Source organism: Ctenopharyngodon idella, chromosome 8 (genome assembly GCF_019924925.1).
Source record: "Ctenopharyngodon idella isolate HZGC_01 chromosome 8, HZGC01, whole genome shotgun sequence".
Lineage (NCBI taxonomy): Eukaryota > Metazoa > Chordata > Actinopteri > Cypriniformes > Xenocyprididae > Ctenopharyngodon > Ctenopharyngodon idella.
This window is the reverse complement of record NC_067227.1, coordinates 26907872-26931783: the sequence shown is the minus strand read 5'-3', so window position 1 is coordinate 26931783 and position 23912 is coordinate 26907872. Positions and strand designations below refer to the sequence as shown.

Here is a 23912-nt window from a genome sequence, read left to right as displayed (position 1 = left end):
GTTCACCCCAAAATGAAAATTATGTCATTTATTACTCACCCTCATGTCATTCTACACCCGTAAGACCTTCATTCATCTTCGGAACACAAATTAAGATATTTTTGATGAAATCCGATGGCTCAGTGAGGCCTCCATTGCCAGCAATGTCACTGAACCTCTCAAGATCCAGAAAAGGTACTAAAGTCCGGACCACTGATTCGAAAGAAAAGATTCGTAAAGATTCGAAGCAGTGTTTTGAAATCGCCCATCACTAGATATTGTTGAAAAGTCATTATTTTGTTTTTTTGGCACACAAAAAGTATTCTTGTCACTTCATAATATTAAGGTAGAACCACTGTAGTCACATGAACTGTTTTAAATATGTCTTTAGTAGCTTTCTGGGCATCTGAAAATGTAAATTAACTTGCTGGCAATAGAGGCCTCACTGAGACATCGGATTTTATCAAAAAATATCTTAATTTGTGTTCCGAAGATGAACGAAGGTCTTACAGGTGTGGAATGACATGAGGGTGAGTAATTAATGACAGAATTTTCATTTTTGGGTGAACTAACCCTTTAACCATTACACCACCAGCCACTTCACAAAACTAGCATGACTGAGCAGCTGATTCTAACAGATTCTTTAAATTGAGAAACTGCTATATACAGCAGTGATAATTTCTGCACAGATGGAGCTTGGGGTGTTAATTATTTCCCCCAAATGCTCTTAGGTGGTGAAATGTGAAAGAATGTTTATTTTGGGGATGATTGCTTCTGATTTAGTGGTGAGTTTAGAGCTCAGTTTCTTCATTTAAGATGTACTGGGGTAATGTGGTGTATTGGTTAAGGCTCAGGCTTTTAACCGCAGGGTTGCTTGACCATACCATTATGCCCTTGAGCAGGGAACTTAACCCCATGTTGCTCCAGGGGGATTTTTCCAGTAAAAAAAAATCTGTGGTACTGCTCTATGGTGACATTAAGTGAAAGTCATGAAAACATTCCACTGGGCATATGATGATAAATTTAGCTTCCATTCTAATGGAAATATTGTTTGAAAAAATGTTTCCACCTCACTTGCATTGAAAAAAAGTCTTCATCAGTATTTTTGTCTTGTGCTCCAGTAAAAACATCTAAACATCATTACAACCAGATAAATTCTTGTTTTCTGAGAATATATGTTGAGTCTCTGGTGTCCCCAGAAAGTATATGTGAAGTTTCAGCTCAAAATACCCCACATATAATTTATTATACCATGTTGTAAATGCCCATTTTTGAATGAAAGGAAAAGCATGCTGTTTTCATGCATGTGTCTTTAAATGCATATGAGCTTCTGCTCCCCGCCCTGTTTTCCAGAAGAGGGCAGAGCCTTTACAGCTCATGATAGCTCAGTCTGAGATACATCCTGCACGAAAAGGCAGAAAATATTGCTGTGTGTGCTCATACATATTTAATAAATAGATCTTTAGAGAGCGTGAAGATATGTTTTTGGAGAGTGATATGCTGCATATAGGAGAGGTTGTGCAATAGCCCTTATATGGAGAAGGTTTTGGCATGTCTTATGTTAATTACTAACTGTGTGCGCACACTCCCTCATTTTCAATAATCTGTGTTCATCAACATTAGACTGATGGCAAGAACAAGTTTATATGCATGCACAGCTGTTGTAAATCCAGCAGAAATTTTGCGTGAGCAGCTCTTTTGCACACTTGTCTTGACCCAGTATGTCTATAAATTAAATTCATTATCATTCTCAATACACCCTTCCTCTCTCTTTCAGGCAAACAAACTACGCACTAAGACTTTAAAGAACACACTGAATCCAGTGTGGAACGAGACGCTCATCTATCACGGCATCACAGCTGCTGACATGACCACCAAAACCCTCAGGTACAGTACCACCTCCATTTCCCATGATTCTCACCAGCATCCAACTATTTTTGGCTTTACTTGCACTTCTAAATTCACCTTTTGAACATATGGCTCTCTGTAAAACCCCATGAGTGTATCTGTCCAGCTTATTAATGACAATGAGAACCTGTGTGTGCCCCATTTGTGTGTGTGCATGTGTAAATTTCATTACTTCAGGAGGTTCAGGTCAAGTCAAGTCTTTCTCACGCTGAGCACAGTGTGTGTGTGTATGTGCGCATCTTTGACAGCATGTAGTGGACGTCTCTGTGGTGCAATAACACACATTAGCCTTAAGGTAACACCCACACTTGGGTCTAACCTTCTGTGTAGAGGTATGTTACAATTTGAGCAATAAAACTCAGAGAATAGAGTGAGATAGGGGCAATTTCTCTACAAATGTAATAGAAACCCTTCTGATGTACAGCTGGGAAACACAGAAGCTCTCTAGCAGGAGCTCTCGCAGGATGAGAGAGAGGGAGAGATAAAGACAGAGCGAAGCCGTTTGCTTTACTTGTTCCACTTTTTGGTTGAGACCATGAAAAATTTGAGTTTCATGCTGAAAGGGTTTTTAACTTAACCCCGATTTACCTCAGCACTGGAGAAAGATCTTCAATCCAGAGATTTTCGCCTCTGCAGTATACTGAGATTTTGTAGAAATTGTTTATCACAGAAGCTTCTTGTAGATTAAAAAAACAATTAGATGCATAAATTCTGCCAAAAATGACACAAGCCGAACATGGATTCTTGCCACTTTTGAATCCCAAAGGATGAGTTTGATTTGATGATGCTTTACGCTCTGTTACGCTCTGTGACCATCATCCTGAAGAGCAGGTTGTTGGAGCCCAAGGCGTAGATGGAGTATGTCACCACGGGCAGCGTCAGCACCTTGTCACAGTGGCTGTGTCTGGGCTATGACAGCTGGCTAATCTCAAACCCGACTGCAGTCGTTCAGTGCAGGGAGAGGCGGCAGGGATGAATATTTTACGTATAAAATTCCAAACACTGTAAGATTTTGGACATCTTATCCAGAGCGAGTAGTTCCATATTTACTGTATTTCCTCCCATATGGCCCTCTGTCCATAAGCGTCCTTTCTTTCATAAGCTTTTGTCATGTGAATGCCATTTCTCAATGAGAATAATGAATGCTGCTGGCAGGCTATTGGCAGAGAACATTTTCTCAAGAATGGCTGTTATCAATAGTGCTATTGTGCCAATATAGAACAGCATCCTATGGTATTAGCAGAATCATTATCATAACGGATGTCACAGAAGCATACAGTACGCGTGTTCATCGTTTATTACAGTGTGTGTTGAGCAGTGGTCTTTTAGATGCCTAGCTGACAAATTTGTTTTGCCATATTTTAAAAACACCCCAAGTCTCTGCCCAAACCAGACGTGACACATTTCCACCATCATTTTTATGTCCTCACTAAAAGTAAAAATGCATGATGCAACAATCACAGCCATTTAGAACAAGTTTCATGTTTAATATATAGTTGTGGAAAGGGATTTTAGAGCAATGAGATTTCACTGTTGGTGGAGGAATTTGATTCATTGTGGAGAATTGAATCTTTGAATCTGTTCACTATTGAATCTATTTGTCTGTTGTTATTTAGTTACATTGTGCAGAGCAGATTTAAAAATGTGTTAAAGAGGACCTATTATGCCTTTTTACAAAGCCTTGATTTTGTTTTTGAGGTCTACTAGAATGTTTTTTATGCTTGAATGTTCAAAAAAACCTTGTTTTTTTTTTACATTTTACATTGTTGCAGCACCTCTCTTCCTAGTCCTTCAATAACGCTCTATTTAGTTCCTGTCTCCATGAAGCCCCTTCTTCTGAAAAGCGCAATGTGCTCTGATTGGTCAGCTGGACCAGTGTGTTGTGATTGGTCAACCGCTTCCAGCATATTTTGGAAATGTCATGCCCCTTAAGCCCAAAGGTAGTGTTGCCAAGTCTGCGGTTTTCCTGCAGAACTGGGCTACTGTAACACTGTTGCCGCGGGTTGTTTTTCATGTCCGCTGGCTGAAGCAACCCCAAATAACATGATATTTAGCCCATGGAATGCGAATTTTACCAGGGGACCCCGTCAAAAACATGAATTTTACCCCCGGAGCGCGATTTTTACCATGGACCCCCCCCCCCCCCCCCCCCCCCCCAACCTGGCAACCATGCCCAAAGTATACTTCACTTTTTACACGTACGCGAGGGTCAGCGTACAGTGCGCGTGGCACTAATTTCATCATCAGAAGAGTATGCCAGATTTTTATAACCCCGCGTTGCACGTTCGGATTTAAAAAAAATTTGTTGTTGCAATAATTAGTTTATCCACAAGGTGGCAATCATGCCCTGGGGCCGTCGATTCACAAGGTAGTCGAAGAAAACCTGCATGAACAGAACAGACCGGAACGCATGCAAGCTACTGCGACAATGGAGGCCTACATAGACAAGAGATTGTGCGAAGAGGTTAGAAAGTACCCTCATTTATACAACTCTAGCATTAAAGAATACAAAGATGTGTACATGGGTTGTAACTCGTGGCGAGAGATTGCTCAAAACTGCGCATGCGTCGAATGCCTGTGTATGCATACGAGACGAATGAAGTATACTTTGTAAGGCTGTCCGTTCGACTGTGCGTACATGTAAAAAAAAAACTAAGTATACCCAGGGCTTTACCTTAACCTTGTTAGATCTGAATTAAAAACTGTCTCTTGGACAACACACTACTAACGCAACTCAACCAGGACTTGGCCCCTTTATTTTGCATATGCCTTGGATGAGAATTATTTAAATGAGCAATATTATGACACAAGAAAACTTAAAGGATTAGTTCACTTTCAAATGAAAATTAGCCCAAGCTTTACTCGCCCTCAAGCCATCCTAGGTGTATATGACTCTCTTCTTTCTGATGAAAACAATCAGAGAAATATTAATAAATATCCTGACGCATCTGAGCTTTATAATGGCAGTGAGTGGGGGTCACTAGTATGAGCTGAAGTGCTTCCATCCACATCCATCCATCATAAATGTGTAATACACACGGCTCCGGGGGGGTTAATAAAGGACTTCTGAAGCAAAACGATGCATTTGTGTAAAAAAATATCCATATTTAAACAAGTTATGAAGTCAAGTATCGAGCTTCTGTCAGACTGCCTTCCAGTTTGCAGTTCACAAAGCTTACGTTACGTCCTATGCCTTCCCTATTCAACTTACAGAAAAAGTGTAACTGACGTGACGGCAGTTTACACTTTCTTTGTAACTTGAATACGGAAGGTGGTCTGGCGGAAGCGCCGATATTTGACTTCATAACTTGTTTAAATATGGATATTATTTTACACAAATGCATCGTTTTGCTTCAGAAGGCCTTTATTAACTCCCCGGAGCCGTGTGGAGCACATATTTATGATGGATGAATGTCGACGGAAGCACTTTTTTCTGCTCATACTAGTGAACCCCATTCACTGCCATTATAAGGCTCGGATGTGTCAGAATATTTATTAATATTTCTCTGATTGTTTTCATCAGAAAGAAGAGAGTCATATACACCTAGGATGGCTTGAGGGTGAGTAAAGCTTGGGCTAATTTTTTCATTTGAAAGTGAACTAATCCTTTAAGACTACAATCAAAGTGTTTCAGGGAGTTCAGAAACGGTGCTTCCTGATATAGAGAATAACTCCCTTTGGAGTGACTTTGTGCTTTGTAACTTTGGAGACATTTTTCATGCACAAACAGCAACATTACACACTAAAGAAAGTTGAAATAGGAATAGGAAGCTGAGTGTACTGTTTTCTTGTTGGTAGCTGAAATCATTATTCAAATTAGCATATGGAATACTTAATGAACGTGTGAAAAACTCTGAATGGCGAGCGGTCAAATTCTGCAGAAACCTGTAGAGCTTTCTGCGAAATCCTACAGGCACAGATTCTGCGTGGGCCTGCCCATGACTCATCTGACTCACAGTTCAATACTGAATAAACACTGAATAGTACTGTCTTTCGGATATCCTGTATGTAGGTGACTTCTGTATGCATGCAAACTCTCGACATAATCAGAGTGACTGACATTAACAAGGAAAAGCTCAACCTCGTGAGTAATAAATAGCAGCTTCAGGAAGAATGATCCCCAGAACAGGAAGTGGAGAGCACCTGTTATCCACCTCCACACCAGTGTGTGTGCATGTGTTTGTATTAGCATGTGTACACACCTGGCTGGAAGGTATGACTAATCGAGACCTAGAAGAAAGCAAGAAGCCAACAAGATGATGTCAGTGTCATCTGCTTACGTGCAGGCTCTTGCTCTCTCGCTCTTTGACACCCACATTAACACTTCAGTTCTTCCTCTTCTACATTGCAAGGTGTCTCCTCACCCTGATATTCTTCCTCTTATATTCTTTCCTTGTTCCGTTGCATCTTTGCCACTGACGTAAAACTCATCTGTCTTTTCCTATATTGTTCACTTTGATTAAATCCCACTTTTCTCATTCTGGTTGTTGTTTCCTTTCCTCTTTCTCAGTGTAAATACTATAGGTTGAATGATAATGGATTTTGCAAGTTCCAGTAACTAAAGTGGGTAAAAACCAGATTAACTTAAAATTAATATATTGATGAAAAAATAATATAGCCTATTTTATCTCATCTCAAAATATACATATATACATTAATTATGATGTCATCTATGGAGGACAGTGTGTTCATTTCAAGTCAGACGTGAATGAAATTTGTGATGCAGTTGGATGTAAATTCAGTAAGCAATCTGGTGGACTCAGTGATTCCATTGAATGATTCAAAATAAATCTCTGCAGTTGCAGAGACTTTTGACTCATAAATGTTGACTCATTCATTAAAGAACTGGCTCCTTAATTGAATTGAATCAAATAGACTCTTATGAATTTTTTGTCTTAGGATCAGACTACACTGGTTGCATTGTATTTGCTATTTGTTTTTACATGTGCATCTAGCAAGACAAGACAGGAGATGTTTTTTTTGTTTTGGTTTTTCAGCGACCATGTCTATTAAATCATTATGATTCATTTATGATTCAGCTCACAACTGTCATAATGCTGTAAATTTAGTAGCTCTGCCATTGAATAACGATGCAGGAACTGCTTCAAAATTAATGGTGTGACTATTTTTATACAGCACAGTCTAGTCTTGCAGATTTGCTCAATTCATATTCAGAAGTCATTTTAATCTGAATTTCGTCACCAACATTTCTAAATAATTTTAGGTGCTGTTAAACAGGATGATGTTAACAGCAATTTTTCCCAATATCTAATCTTTTATCAGCACCAATTAAATGGTCAAAAATGATATTTTGGTCAACCTCTAGTCAATACCACCTACTTCTCAGCTTAGAGACTTCTCTCTTGACATATTCTCTCTCTGGCTGTGCGTGCAACATGCTTAACACATTCTGTCTTGAATGTTGAGCTGACGAGTTCTGAGTGCCATCTCTCTCTCTCTCTCTCTCTCTTGCAGGCTGTGTGTGTGTGATATGGATCGTTTAGGACGGAATGAGTTCATAGGTGAAGTCAGGGTGGCCCTCAAGAAACTGAAGGAGGGAGAGAGCAAGAAATACTACATGGGCCTTGAGAGAATTGCGCAGGTGTGTGTGTGTGTGAGTGAGTGAGTCATTGTGGCCGTTGTGAGGTTATGTCCGTTGGAATTTGTACGATGCATAATTTAGTGTTTGGGTATTTGCTATATTATTAATAACCTTTCTACGGTCTTACAGACCCGGGAGGGTAACAGTCAGGCAGTGGATCCTGGGGCTCATGTTGCAGAAGAGGAGGTAAAGATCCAATAATTTCCATCCCATACTTGAGACCTCTGCAAACTCCCTATTTACACTGAAACTGCACCAGAATGTAGAACACTCACATTCAGGGTACAATGAGGATAAAGCCCCCAGGATAAAAGGGCCTGTTTTTTATTATCTCAAATTTACTAATTAGCAACCAAATCACTTTCCTGAACACTTGTTTGTCACTTTGGACTGATAAACTGTCCTGCTCATTAAGGTTATCATATTCAGTGGCAAATGGCTGATTGTGAGGCAATTACTTTTATAATAAGTTTTAAAATTTTTCAGATGTATATCGCTAATGAGAATTTCTATAATTATCATGTATATTTTAAAATAACATTCTTATCATTTTTGCCTGTACTAATATTGTGTACAGTGTTCACTTACTAAATGCAGTATAATAGGATATAAAAAGCCAAAAGATAATCTGTACATCCTTTGCTGACAAAGTATGTGCTTACACTACTGTTCAAAAGTTTGGAGTCAATAATGTTTTTGAAAGAATACCTCTTATGCTCACCCACACTTAATGCAAGGATGCAATTATTTGATTAAAAAATATTACAGTTTAAAAAACTTCTATTTTAATTTATGTAAAATTATTTGTATTCCTGTGATGGCAAAGCTAATGTGCTGATTTGATGCTGAAGAAACATTTCTTTTTATTATCAATGTTGAAAACGGTTGTGCTACTTAATATTTTTTTCTGGAAACTGATGTATTTTTTTCAGGATTCTTTAGGGCTTTTCACACTGCACTTAACCCCGGGTTATCGTCATTCTAAACACCGCTTTTAACCCCAGGTAAAGGAGCATTTCACACTTGTAATTTAGATGCGGGGTTAGCACCGCTTTTTACACTGCTCTGGAGCAGGGTTAGCACCGCTGTTGCGGTGTTAGAATGTTACAATTAGATGCTTAGCAACCAACAACCAATCACGTGTCTTATATTCATGTGCTTTGGGCAGTCACCGAAACGCCGTGTGATGTATAAACAGTTGTTTCTGTGTATGATAGGAAAAATGTCAAACGGCGACGGAAAATGCAACAATTGGAGTGAAGAAGAGACCATCATTCTTACCTTTATAGTTCGAAAAGTTCACTCAGAACAAAAACTTGATATTATAGTCAGCAGCAATGTGTAATATGAGGACGCGTAATGCCTTTATATAAACAGGTCACGTGCTGCGTTTGTCCAGTCAGTGACACTGACACCGCAAATATGCGAAGGACTTTATCCTGGGGTTTATGGAATGTGCAGTGAGAAACGGTAGCTTATGAATACCCAGGATTAACTGTTAACCCCGGGTATAGTATGAGCAGTGTGAAACGTGAATAAAGATAACCCAGGATTTCATTTACCAGGGGTTTAGAATGACCCAGGGTTAACTACTTCAAGTGTGAAAAGCCCTTCTGATGCACAGAAAGTTGAAAAGAACAGCATTTATTCAAAATAGAAATAACATTTCAAAAGTTAGACATTATGAATGTCTTGCTGTCGCTTTTGATCAATTTGATGCATCCTTGCTTAATAAAGTAATCTAAATAAAAAAATCTGACTGACCCCAAACTTTTGAATGCTATTGTTTTTAAAAACAAAATTCTTATAATTTTTGCCTGTACTAACATTGTAGCTCCAATATGCATGCTTTTCATTTACTAAAATTAGTTATTTAGTTTTATATATTAAATGAATAGAAAATTGGTACTTTTCATGTCTTACTGATAGGGTTTAAATATATACCTTATATATATATATATATATATATATATATATATATATATATATATATATATATATATATATATATACACACACACATATATGTTACTCAAATATCTTGCTATATCTGAAGTATTTAAAACGTAAAGGGATAGTTCATCCAAAAATGAAAATTCTGTCACCATCTACTTGCCCTGAAGTTGTTCCAAACCTGTATACATTTCTTTGTTCTGCTGTACTCAAAGGAAGATATTTGGAAGAATGTTTGTAACCAAGCAGGTCCCCCCCCCCTTCATAGTACGTTTTTTTCCTACTATTGCAGTCAATGGGGGGGGCGAGATCTGCTTGATTACAAACATTCTTCCAAATATCGTCCTTTGTATTCAGCAGAAAAAATAAATGTATACAGGTTTGGAACAACTTGAGGGCAAGTAGATGGTGACAGAATTTTCATTTTTGGGTGAACTATCCCTTTAAATTGCAATTGCCTCTACTGTATATCAACACCATATCAATATAGCCTTTACTCCACACTTGGGGTAAAATTTCCTTTTTTATTAAAATTTCTTTTTACACAAATTTTGTTACTCCATCTGTATATAATAAAAAGAAATATTTTTCTGTCATCATTATTTTAGAACCAAAAAAACAATCACATTATCCTTAAGGGGGCTTTAGTCCCATTGTGCCCTACTGACATATATTGTTTAATGTATTATTGATGGTCTGAATATTGATCAGTGGAAGCAAGCCGACTTTCTCTTTCTCTGTTTGTCTAGCGTGGCCGTATCCTGGTCTCTCTGCTGTATGCCACAGAGAAGAGTTCTCTGGTTGTGGGAATTATTCGCTGTGCCCACCTGGCCGCCATGGATTCGAATGGCTACTCTGACCCCTTTGTCAAAATGTGAGTCTTTGTTTTTTTGCCACGTTTTTTCAGAGTGGACAGTGGCAAAGTGACAGGAATTGATAAAAGAGGCGGATGGGGTTACACTTCCCTCTAGGCCAAAAATAAAGTGGAAGCTTTTAGTCCAAATGCCTATTTTGGCATTTAAAAATTCCATAAAAAGCCAGCCAATCAGATTAAACCAGATTAAAAAAAGGCTTTCCAGCTTTGGGCGCAATATGAATCAGATCATCAAACGGACTGTTTTTATGTTTTGTTTTGTTGTTTTTTTCAGAAGTTTGAGATAAGACCCGTGGGCTGGGTGATGATTTGAGCCTACAACCCCACACGAGTGAAGCTAATGTTGTAATCGGTACCTCAAAGCACCAATGTTGTTCAAATAGAGTTAAAGCAAATTAGCACAATCCCCAGGGCTCCTGTAGTGAGTCAGCGGTGGGCATGATTATCATTTTCACAGCCTTTATTTAATTTTCACATTTATTATGATCAAAAAAAGCAAGTTTTAACAAGCACAATTTTGTTTCATCCTCCCTTGAATCATTGCGTAGCACAGCATCAGACCAACGCAAGTACATGTAACTGTGTTATGGCTCAATTCATTGGCATCGCCCTCCTCCTAGTTAGCATCATGGATTTCATTTCAAGGTGATTTATTTCTCTCTGTACCTCCGGTTGATCATAATTTATCCCCCTGTGGGTTCTTGTGAAGAATAATTCAAAGTCCACCCACACAATAAGATTTTATTTGGAGGCAGAGAGAATTAATGGGGCATAGAGATGGATGCAGAGAGTCAAGAGGCAAGCGGAAATTCCCAAAAAAAACTCGTGTTGCTTTTTTTTTTTTTTAATCTTGCTCTCTCAGCTTTAGCTTCCCACCCTCAGCTTCCCATCACAGCAATGCTCTTTTATCATTTGCCATACTGCTTCTTCTCAACTCTATCCATTCCTCGCTCTCTCTCTCTCCTGATAAAGCATGCATAAATCTTGGACCACTCTTTTCCTGTCTATGGGGTCCTGTTCATTCTTATCGTGGATGTATTTTGATGTGTAGTGTGATGGAGAGGAGTTTTTTTCCGGCTATCTGCTCCGAGGAGATAGGATTTCCTTGTTTATCGTGCCAGTTACAGGCACTGATGGGCTCAGTAGAGCAGTGGAAATCTATTGTTGGAGAGTGGACTGCTTTTATACAGCAGGATAGACTGCTGGGAGTGTGCGTGTGCATTTGTGTGTGACAGGTGCTTTAGTGCTTGTTTAGGACTAGGCTTGTCAATATAGTTTAGGATAAGGTGGAGATTTTGACTCTATCTCTCATGACATGTATGACAGTATGGCAGAGGCTTGTTTGGATGCTGGGTTGTTTGTGCATTGTGACCGCTGGACCAGATGTTATTTGTCTTTTTGTCCGCTGAGGTTGATTCCAGTTATGGCTGGATTTAGCTGGGATTTATTGAAGCAGCACTGTCGTTTTATTAGACTGGATTTTCTGCATCAGTCACTCTTGTCTTTTTAATAGCAATAAAGGCTTTAATTGTAATTATTAAATGGATTCTGGAAAACTAACATAGCATGACATAATTGGAATATACCAATAATGTGAAAAACAAGTGTTATCAGTGTCACTAATTAGCTCATTTATGTAATTTGTATGTACATAAATTGTAAAATGGGTCAGTAAGGCTTAAAGGGATAGTTCACCCAAAAATGAAAATTTGATGTTTATCTGCTTACCCCCAGGGCATCCAAGATGTAGGTGACTTTGTTTCTTTAGTGGAACACAAATGATGATTTTTAACTCCAACCGTTGTGGTCTGTCAGTCGTATAATGCATTGAAACGGTAACACCATCTATGAGAATAAAAAAACAAGCACAAACAAATCCAAATTAAACCCTGCGGCTCGTGACGACACATTGATGTCCTAAGACAAGAAACGATCGGTTTGTGCAAGAAACCGAACAGTATTTATATCATTTTTTACCTCTAATACACCACTATGTCCAACTGCCTTGCGAACCGATCGTTTCGTGTCTTAGGACATCAATGTGTCATCACGAGCCGCAGGGTTTAATTTGGATTTGTTTGTGCATGTTTTTTTTATTCTCATAGATGGTGTTACCGTTTCAATGCATAATACGACTGACAGACCACAACGGTTGGAGTTAAAAATCTTCATTTGTGTTCTACTAAAGAAACAAAGCTGCGTTTTAACTAATGTTAACTATCTGGAAATTATACAGCTATAATTAAATGAATAAAATCCATGACAGCTATAAATTCATGTTTTTCTTCTAAATTTTTTTCTAAATTTTTTTCAAACATTTTTCTAATTTGTTTAATGTATTTTTATTTTTTATGTTTATCTGATTTTTTTCTGTTTTTATGTGGCAGATTTTTTTAATATTTATATTTTTATTACCCATTTTCCTTATGAAAAACAATTACACACTGTAAAAAAAAAAAAAAAAAAAAAAAAAAAAACCCGTAAAATTTACAATAAAAAAACGGCAGCTGTGGTTGCCAGAACATTACCGTAAAAAATACGGTAGCAACATTTTAGATTTTACGGGACAGCACTTAATATACTGTCTATTTTACAGTTCAAATCCGTATAATTTAAAGGTTTATATTGTAATAATTACGTTCATAACGGTTTATTTTACACACTGTAAAAAATAAATCTGTTAAATTTACGGTAAAAAAAACGGCAGCTGTAGTTGCCAGAAATTTTACTGTAAAAAATATGGTAGCAACATTTTAGGTTTTACAGAATTCACTTAAATTTACAGTAAAAAAAAACATATTTCATTAACTGATATAATGTTATTTTGAAGTACTAATATCTGTTTTGTACCTTTTGTAATACACTGACAACCACCAAACACAGTGGTGATGAGAGTCACATGATGAATCAAAGCTCATCACAAGCAGCCTTTCCACAAGCTGAGAAGGACATTACTAATATATAGAAGATTCACACACTGTCATTCACACAAACACTAAACACCATCATGGTAACACACATGGCATTAAAAAATGCAATAAACATTGATTTAACAACAATAGATGTAACATAAAACCTTAATGTACACAACTGATTAGAAAAAATGAAGAAAAACTAAGATGAAACAGTAATGTCAACGAAAATACATCAAATGTGAAGTGTCATGCAGGGAATTGTGGGAATGTCAATTTACGTTTTTTCACTGTAAATTATATAATGACTTGTTATTTTTCACTTCCAAAAACTGTAAATTAAATGCTATTTTACTGTAAAATATACGGTTAGATCTATTACAGTTATTCACTGTATATAGTACAGAAACTTTCTGTAAACCAATTACACCGTAGTATTTTCAGTCTTTTACTGTTAAAATCATGATCATTTTTTACAGTGCATTTAACATCTCAAAATTATTTTGCTATGATTCTATGAATAAACTCCATTACAGCTAAATTCATAAATACACTTTTGTTTTAAAACGATGGCATATGATACAAAACATTACTAATTGGTTTGTCATTTTTAAAGTCAGCATGAAGCAGAAGTTGCGATTGTCTTTTTTTCTCTACTGTGACGTCTATCCAAGTGAAACGGCATCTTTGGGAATTGATTGGATCGTTGAAAGTTGGGCGTTGCTAACAAAATGGAGATGAATGCCCATTTGGGGATTTCTCTCCACCGGACTCACTGCTAGCACCCTCACGTTACTGTAAGAACCTTATTTATTGAGGATGACGAGAACAGTCAACGGCACTAAACAGCGAGAGACACTGACTGACTGACGGTGCGTGTCTGTTGGTGCGGAGCGAGCGTTTTCGGTTTATTCCTATGAAAGGAATAGGAATGAATCTAAAAACGCTCTGAGCGCTTGCTCTGCTCCTGTGGACACGCAGCCTTACTGACTGAACGTGTCCTCCATCAGGTTCCTTTCAATGTTGACTGGCATTAGCGGTGGTTAATGCATTGATCTCTATAAAGTGAAGCATCAGCTTACCCCAGCAACAGCATTTACCCCTTACGTGACTGGATCTGCTGGCAGTTCCAGATAGCTCCGCTCTCGCGCCATAGCATGTGACAGGAAGAGACGATGAGTCGTTTTGAGGGGGAGAGCAGGTTAATGTTTTTGATTAAAGATTACGAAGGCACATGAATTTTAAAAAAATAATGAAGTGCACGAATAAATTATTGATAATAAATACTACATTATTCCATAAAAAAATAAGAGTTGTCAATTTTGATTTCATGCACACTTTTTAACAGATGCTTCCCAGTCAAGTCATTCTCTCAATGTCGTCTCGACTTCATCAGTGTCAGCCAGCCAGCTAACTCTCTCAGACTGGCCCCAGGTCAGCAGACCATCGTTATTGTTGAGTCCTGGACTGGCTTAGTCTGTAATAGAGGGAACATGAAACTAGACACAAGTAAGGATTAACTTTAGAGGGGAACTAGGGGCCAATCAATACTGTAGTCGTTCCATAGGAGGAAAGAGAAACTAAATCGAAACTAAATCTCTATATTTGGAGGGGGGCAGCTAGTGACATTCACATGTTTTTTTTCTCCGTTGAGATGTTTTTCTCAGACAACAGAGTGTCTGGTTTTAACAGAAAAGGCTTAGGCAGGGAAGCTTACCCACAACTCTCTTTCTCTGCTCTCTGTATGTGAATGTAATCACCATATCCAGATTGCTAGAAGGAAGACTATTTAATCAGTGTGTGGCCAAGGCAAGGCTACAGGCATTTTCAGAGAAATTCAGGAATGAAATTTCGATATCGGAGATGTATTCGAAACATTTCAAATGTAATTAACCAAGCGGCTCATTTGTAGATGTAGCCTTTCCGTTCAATAAAATAATTTTTAAAGCAATCAGTGATTAGTTAATTATCTTCAGCAGAGATTGTGTCTGTACAGAGGAAAACACTTTGCACAAATTGCTAAATTCATCCCCTTTTTGGGAGATTATCTGATAATCTTTATACTTTAAAGAGATTTATTTTCTTAGGCTGTAAATATGAAAAAAGAGATGACTTGAAAGTTGATAAAAACACATTTACAAACCATTTTACTTCCATCATGTGATGCATTTCCTTGTAAAACAGGATATTCTATGATACTTGATTAGATCATAATCTCTTCATCATGACAGGTTGTTGGAAATGATTAGTTTGTTGACATTAGCCAAAATGGAAAGATGTTTCAGAAGCAGAGTCTTGTTTAAAGATTATGATGTTTTTCTTTCGAATAACATGCACCAATAAATAGAACAGAAATGTTTATTAAAAAAGTAAATAGGGTCAATTCTTATCTCATATTGCAGAAGCCTCTGTCAATCGGTTGCTTTGATAGTGAACAAACACACCAACGGAAAACGATAATCCAGCTGAGGCTAGCATTCACGAACGTCTGCCTTTCAGCAAATCAGTTAGGGCGAACAACACCTAACAATTAATATTCATGACTCAAGTGCGCCTGGCACAGTTGCGCTGAGCTGCTGACAGAAAGTAAACTTCCTGGGGAGCGAAGACATGAACAACAGCAGAGAAGAAAAACCGTCTTTTAACAAAAATATGCAGATTTTTTTATATATTCACATCATATCTGCCACTACAAAGCTGTTTATGGAAAGTTTAGTTTTATGCCTTCACGTACTTTATCACATGAGTGTATCCGTGGCAACTAGGCATTTAAAACTGATGATGTTTCTAATGTGTATTTAGAGAGGCTGATGAGATTTAGATATGCCTCCACTTTTCAGATTGTGTGTGCATGTGTGTGTATGCAATGATTATGAATGAGACCCTGTAGAGTTCAGCTCTATTTTCATCTGGCCCTCGGCATCACCACATAATTAGAACAGACAAGGGAATGCAGATATTATTGCACATGCTCTAATTAATGTCATTACACGGGACACAATTTCAATAGTTCCGCTTTTATCTGAACTTGTTGCCACACTGAGACATTTAGGCTCACATTCGAATGTTTATTCAGACACTTGGCATCATGCACAGACTTGAATGTGCGTTTTACACTAATTGCAGAAACGATTAAGTCAAAATGTCATTAGTGACTAATTCAGATACATGGATGCAGGTGCACGTTAAAGCTGAAGTGTGTAATTTTCTTGATGTTAAAATACTCTCCTATCTCAGTTCAGTGTGCAGCGTCAACTATACCAGGTTGATTTCCAGGAAAAATGTCAACGCTGGGACTCTGTGGTGCTTTCAGAACATTTCTCTGTTTGTTTCAGCAATCTGAGCATCCCAACACCGCAACATTGGCTTAAGCAATGGCGTGACTTAGGGGCAGGACTATCAGTTTAATTAATGGAAGATGGGATTAATGGCATTGTTTTATAATATTTTCTGGGGTGCACTTATTATGTTAGTATGCTTTTTACGTTAAAAAAATTGTCATAATTTAGAAATAAAAGGCATTTTTCCTACCCTGATTTTAGCCCTCTTATTTGACACTCTGTTTTAAGGGGCGTGTCTGCTGTGAGAGACTTCAGTGTAAACGCCCACTGCTGTGATTGGCTTACATCTTTGCATATGAAATAGCTAAGATTACTCTCTTGAAAACTTTTACCACATTTTTACTATTACAGCTCTCAAGGTTAACTAATCATGAAAAGTGTTGATTATAAACTTTAAACCCTAACTCTCAAAATACTTAATTGGTTTGAGTAGGACAAACTTAAATTGAACAAATAAGTTCAGTTAAATTAATTGTTACGAGTATTTAGCACTTTCTTTTTCTTTTGAGTTCACAGTACTGACATATTTCAAGTAAACTGAACTATTTCATCGTTTTGAGTTGTATGAACTCATTTCTTTTAATTTAGACTAACTTAAGTTTAACTGAAACTGGGCTGGGATTTCTGTTTCCCAGCATGCTTTGCCCATGGCACTCGAAATGGAGAGTAAATGCTAAAATTAAGTGTTATTGTGCAAGATTAATGGTAAGGGAGATTTAGTAGTGATTATTGTTTGGTTATGCTAATTTAGAAGAGTTTCTGTTAATGTGAGTTTTTGGAGAGTTACCATCATGGCACATACTGCTTGGTTTAAGTTGCTGTACTCATTCAGTAAGTGCTATACCATGCTATTGTTAACGTTAAAAAATTAGCAAGTTAGCATTTTCTGAATTTTCTTATTAGGGTTTACAGTGAAGTAAATAACTCATTTGATTTGCAAGAACTCAAAATAAAAGTTAATTAACTACATTTTATGTTAATTGCTATCAAAATGTATGAGTTAGCTAACTCAGTACTTCAAGTTAGGAGCAATTAACATGCATGAGTACTACAAATTCAAAACTTGATAGTTCTGCTTATTTAAAATTAGGAACATCATAACTCAAAAAATTTAATGTAACTGATTACCTCAAGTTTTTTAAGTTAGCCCAACTTATTTGGGTTTACAGTGTAGCATTACATTTAGATCTATGGCATTATATTTAGATCAGGGCATGAAAAGTTGCAGTGATGAACATTGTAGCCGATCACAGACATGTTGAGTGCATGAAAGCAGTGATCTCTTGATTGCAACTCAATTTCTGCACAATAAGGAATGCTTTCATCATAACTAACAGTGCGAACACAATGTAAATAAGAGATTCGTTGAATAAAATGGGAGTTTTGGCGCGAGTCCAGAACTCAGTCACTGATAAACTCACGCTGTTTGATTGTGATTGTAAAGCAGGCGTTCTTTGATCGCTTTCTGTATATAATTTAATCACTGTTTAAATAACAGATTATTTCCATCCTACTAAGAGAAACGATGTGAAGTTGACTGTTTAGTCACTGGCTTGATTTACTAACACAGACAAAGAACATCTGACTGTACATGAATCATTACAAATCAGATCAGGCATTAGAATTAACACAGTTACTTACGTGTTGTTGCATTACTGTTGAGTCCATATCATAAAAGTCTGTTTGCAAAGCCTGCGCTGAAATGCGATTGACTTACCAAAGAATCCACAGTGAAATGTACCAAATACAAATAAATAAAGCTCAACTGAGACATTCACATTTTTGAAAATAAATAACCATATTCCTAGCATTAGGATCCTTTGAAAGGTAATGTTATTTTTGTCATGTAACGCTCTTCTCTCCTCCTCATCTCACTAACACGCCAGTGGGCGGGGCTAATGTTGCAATGATGAAGTAGGCGTTGATTTTTTTTTTTTTTTTTTTTTCTGCGGTGGTGACTTTTCACCTATCTATGACACAGATAGGCACGTTTCGGGACGGATCGTTTGCTGGGCCTGGTGTCAATAAAAGCTTTTATTGGACTAACAAGGAAGTTTTCAGTTCTAAAAATTACAGGATATTCTTATAGTACGATGACCTCATATATGTGAAAAGCTCAAGGAAAAGTTGATTTCTCAATTCATTGACAACTTTAAGCAAGCACAACCGTTTTCAGTTGTGATAAGAAATGTTTCTTGAGCAGAAAATCAGCATATTAGAATGACACTGAAGACTGGAGTAATGATGCATCACAGGAATAAATATATTTAATTAGAAGAATTTATTTTAAATTGTAATAAATAATACTCTTTACTGTGTTTTTTGATCAAATAAATGTAGCCTTGGTGAGCATAAGAGACTTCTTTCAAAAACATAAAAAAAAACACTTAGTATAGGGAACACATATAAACTATTTACTATGACTTTTCCCTCAATAAACTCCTAATTTACTGCTTATTAATAGTTAGTAAGGTAGTTGTTAATTTTAGGTATTGGGTAAGATTAAGAATGTAGAATAAGATCATGCAGAATAAGGCATTAATATTTGCTTAATAAGTACTAATAAATAGCCAATATTCTAGTAATATGCATGCTAATAAGCAACTAGTTGAAAGACCCTATAATAAAGTGTTACCAATCTTACCCACCCTGAACTTTTGAACACTAGTGAAAGTTTTAGTTTTAATTAATTATGCATGTGTGTGTAGAATTCAATCTGGACATACTACATCCTACAGTACATACTTCATGTTGGCTTTGTCATGTGACCGTCATCTGCATCACTGATTCCCACCGTTATAAATATGATGACTCTCCCATTGCCTCATCAGAGTAAAGTGTTCTTTGGATATGCACTTCTGAGGCATTAGTGGTAGGTCAATTTTCAGCAAGTATTTTATTAATAATGTCTATTTAGATATAATTTGATGATTTTTGGAAAAAAAAAATTCAACTTGTACACAGTTCCATTCGGTGGCACTAGTGGCACAGAAATTACTTTTACATTTATGCATTTGGCAGAAGCAAAACAACTTGCATTGCATTTAAGGTATACAGTTTATAAGTTCATGCGTAATTACACGCACTAATTTAATGCTGCTTGCACTAATTACAAATGACACACTTCAGCTTTAATATGTAAATATTAAGTAGAATGTTTTTTCATGTTTCACCATGCCTGTTATGAACTGAATTGCTTCAAGAAATAATGTAGCTATGTATGACTAGGACTGAATAGACAGGGGTTAACATACTGAAAATGTCATTCTTATTCATCTGAATTTGCCCTCACTACATGATGACTTCCAATACTCTCGTTGTAGGCGTAAACATTCTGTCCGTGCCAAATTCCTTCTTTCATTCAGGACTGACATTTGTCATTGCAGACAGGCTCTTCTAAGATGACAGTTATTCTTTTAATTATCAGATGAAGACAGTTGTCTCCTTAGGGTTAGATCTGAAGTGAGCCCCGTGGTGTCAAGAATGAAATTTCCTGCAGCTCTTCTTCAGAAGGACATTATGTGCCTCATGTTTAATGTAATAACATCTAACATTAGCATGCTTACCATCAGTGAGTTTTGCCATTTAAATCAAGTTCATCCAACTCTTTAACAGTATGATAAATCAATTATATATTTATCACAACTTTCCACGTAGGAACATGTCCCGGACCCTGTGAGAAGTGGTCCCCACTTCTCATAGTGTAGTCTACTCATTAGGCTTGGGGTTAGGGAACACATCCCAAAATTTTGTGAATTTAAATGATGAGTCTGTATAGACCAATTAATATCCAACACTTATAACGGGACATGTCAATAAAAAATTAATAGGATCACATTAAAAAGCCATTAGAGATGCAAAATCATCCTGTCAGTGACATAAAACTTGTCACACAGAAATAAAACATCATTAATATTCTGACTAAAAGCCATTAGGTGAAAGTTACTGATTCATTTTTGATTGATATCCAGGCATGAACCAGCAAATCAGTCAATTAATATCTAAAGATTGGCTAATTTTATATTGAATCACCATTCAAGCATCTATTAATAGTTTCAATAGCAAGTCATTAGTCTCGTGGTTATCATCCAGTGGTAAATCATTTCTGGCACCAAACATACTCAGTGTTTAATGATAATCCGTCAATATTATCCAGCTGTCATATAATGGAAACCAACAGCGCGATTGCATGTGATACTGCTTTTAATTTTGTTACTTTTAACAGTTCAATAAACAAGTTGATATTAAGACATTAATTTAAGGCACAATAGTTACAGAGCCACTGCGCATCTCTGAGCAACGCACAATTGTGTAGTGAGAGGCGTTCAAGAATGATTTGTTCGTTTTAGACGATTCTTTTATATGACTTGGGTATAACAGAGACAAATTCGTTCATTTTGTCGTGACTGCATACACAACATCTTTAATCCAAAGATGCATCTTCTTCGATCCAAAGACACAGTAGGGACTTGGGATGTGAACAGATCATTTCTGTTTCTTATATAGAACCTATGTATCCGTCATGTGAGAAATGATCAGATTCTCTCACTAAAAGACACAGTCTTGAGATGAACTAATCAATTCTGCTTCTTAGAATTTATCTATGGCTGCATATATTCCTACTTTGGAATAAGATTGCATTTGTGGATGTTCGGTGAAATTTGTCTATTGAAAATATAACATTTTAACTAATTTTGTTTCCGAATTAATCAGTGTTTTCTGTGAAAAGAATGATTCAAGTGATTTGAATGACTCAATCACTGACAAAAACCTACAAGCATAGTACTCCTACTACAGTATTTATCTTTCTATGGCAGATAGAAATAGCAAGAATAGTTTGCAGGGACGTTGTTCCGAATTCAGCAAATGACTCACTCTTAAAGTTTGGTTATATTATATTAGAATGATTTATTATTATAACTGGGTCATTAACGAACAAGGTTTTTTAAAAGTGTAAAAAAACATAATGGAGCTATAAGTTTTATTAAGTGTTAACAATGAGATTATGTGGTTTTTATAATTAACACTGCTTTTGTCACGAAATTTTCAAACAATGCTAACAGGCTGATATCTAGCTAGCTAGCTAGTTAGCTTGCTAGCTAGCTAAGGAAAGGACAATTAAACAATTTATATTTAGTACAAGTTTTTAACATTTTCCATGTTTTATAGCGGTTGTATGACCTGATGTTTCAGGACATGCGTATGAGCAAGTGAAAACATGAATTTTTCAAATAGTTAAGAGAGAGTTAGTTACTTTGCTTCATGACCATGTGGTCCTTTGCAGGTGTCTGAATGATTTCACATCCTGTCACATGATACTGACCGCATGGCTTGATCCAAAATGGTCCCTTTATATTGGTTACTCTGAATGACATCAGTGAAATTCATTTTCCGGGCATTCTTTCTCATAACAAAGCAACGACTTCTACACATAATTTTAATTTCATTAATTTCATTTTTCATCATTTTAATTTAATTTCATAATTTTTAAATCATTAATCACCGAAGTCACCGATTGACCTTTTGACACTTCAAAATCTTTAAAATACCTTTATATGTAGCAAAATATAATTAAAACTTTTTGGATTCAATAAAAGAGATCTAGTTGTACTACCTTAAATACTTTGGATGACATATCTTTGTTTTTTATTATTAATAAGGCCTTTGGACAAAAAAAATGACCCGTCACGTCATTGACCCAATCATATAATATATGATTAGATATTTTTTGAAACATATTATTCACATTTAGTGCTGTTTGCCTAACACAATTAATGTTGCATTATTTAAATGAATGAGATTTTTGTATTTGTATTGTGTATTTGTATATGCTCTGATAATTTCCTATTGATGGTAGCAGCAGATATTCATCAAATGATGGAGATAACAAGCATTTATCCAGTGTAGTCAAATGTCATTTTGGTGTAGTCAAATCGTCATTGCGTCAGGTCTGTGAATTGCAGTTGCCTGATTTGTTTAATTTCTTTAATGAATCTGCTTCTAACAATGCAGATGTCCTGTGCCAATACATGCTGGCACAATTCATTCTCAGCCCATCTCATGTTGTTCAAACTTTAAGTGTTGTTTAAATAAATTTAACTGTACTATGTAACTGCCTCTCTGCTTTGGTTCGGAGGCAGATTTCACAACTTGTTGTGTAGATGGCAATATGTCTCTTGCATCATATCACACGTCTCTCTCTATCTCTCTACTCTGTAACATGTTGTGTAGGTTGATATCTGCCATGAATAATAAATGAGTCCTGATTGGTAATCCACTGATGACTCCATAAGCCACAGACCTTACGGATGCATCCTCTGTCCTCCGACACCCTCTCAATCCATTCATTCCATCCATCCTCAATTAGAGATTATCATCTCCCAGTCTGTAATAGATTGAATGAATCACCAAAAACAACACCCCAACATCACTACCTCACTCTACAAGGTCTCTCTCTCTGTTCTCTCTCTCTCTCTCTCTCTCTCAAATTTGTCATGCTCTAAAATGAGCTCTTACACCCTTGCCTGTGTGGTTTTTTTTTTCTGTTTTGATTGTGTTGTGGATGTTTCGAGAGCTTTAGACAAACCAGGCTAATGATTTGCTTTGATGTTTTAGAAGTTATAAAATTCTCACTGCAGAGCAATGATTCATTTCTGGTTATTTCTCTTTATCAGTATTTTGCAGCCTGACATGGGGAAAAAGTCAAAATACAAAACCACAGTGAAGAAGAAGACTCTAAACCCAGAGTTTAACGAGGTCAGCTATTTCCATTAAAGGTGTGGTCACACAAAGCTGTACAATTATTCGAGTTTCTCGCAATTAATTAATCATGAAAAAAGCTGATTCCTTTCCATTTAAGTATAATTCTGATGAACCAAAATGTATTTTTTATTTTTCGCAGCATTGTAACCAGTCACATGCGAATGCATTGGCAAATGAGAGGCATTTAAATCTAATAGATTCTATAGGTCTTATGAGCAAGTTTAAATTAGTCTTTTTAATCAAAATGAAGAATCGCAATTAAAATATCAGGGGGAAGTACTTAACAATTAGGATATTGTCATAGTCATGCAGCCCTTTAGTCACTTTAGTCTTTCTGTTCTATTCAATTACATTCATATTCATGTGAACGTGGGTGAGTGGAAACACAAGGACAAGTGAAGTTTCTTCTTTGGCTGCAAACCAAATTCAAGTTTGATGAACTTTGACCTATGAATTTGTTTAGTCACAGATTGATCTCTTGACTTAAAACGAAGAATAAAAAACTTCAGCATGGTTTGCAATTTTGTGGAAAAAGTAGAGTAGCTGCTATATATGACCATTTGTAATTTATTATTTTTTGT

The 23912-nt window shown here is 36.5% G+C and overlaps 1 protein-coding gene across 1 annotated transcript in view; it reads left to right on the top strand.

Annotated features, from left to right (window-relative positions):
* The window catches only part of doc2d (double C2-like domains, delta), a 46258-nt gene that overhangs the window by 14337 nt on the left and 8009 nt on the right, over positions 1-23912 (top strand). Inside the window, exons 5-9 of the mRNA XM_051903310.1 lie at positions 1757-1866; positions 7363-7489; positions 7619-7675; positions 10192-10316; positions 23244-23325. Coding sequence (XP_051759270.1) covers positions 1757-1866; positions 7363-7489; positions 7619-7675; positions 10192-10316; positions 23244-23325 — 501 coding nt within the window. The remainder of the gene's footprint in view (positions 1-1756; positions 1867-7362; positions 7490-7618; positions 7676-10191; positions 10317-23243; positions 23326-23912) is intronic.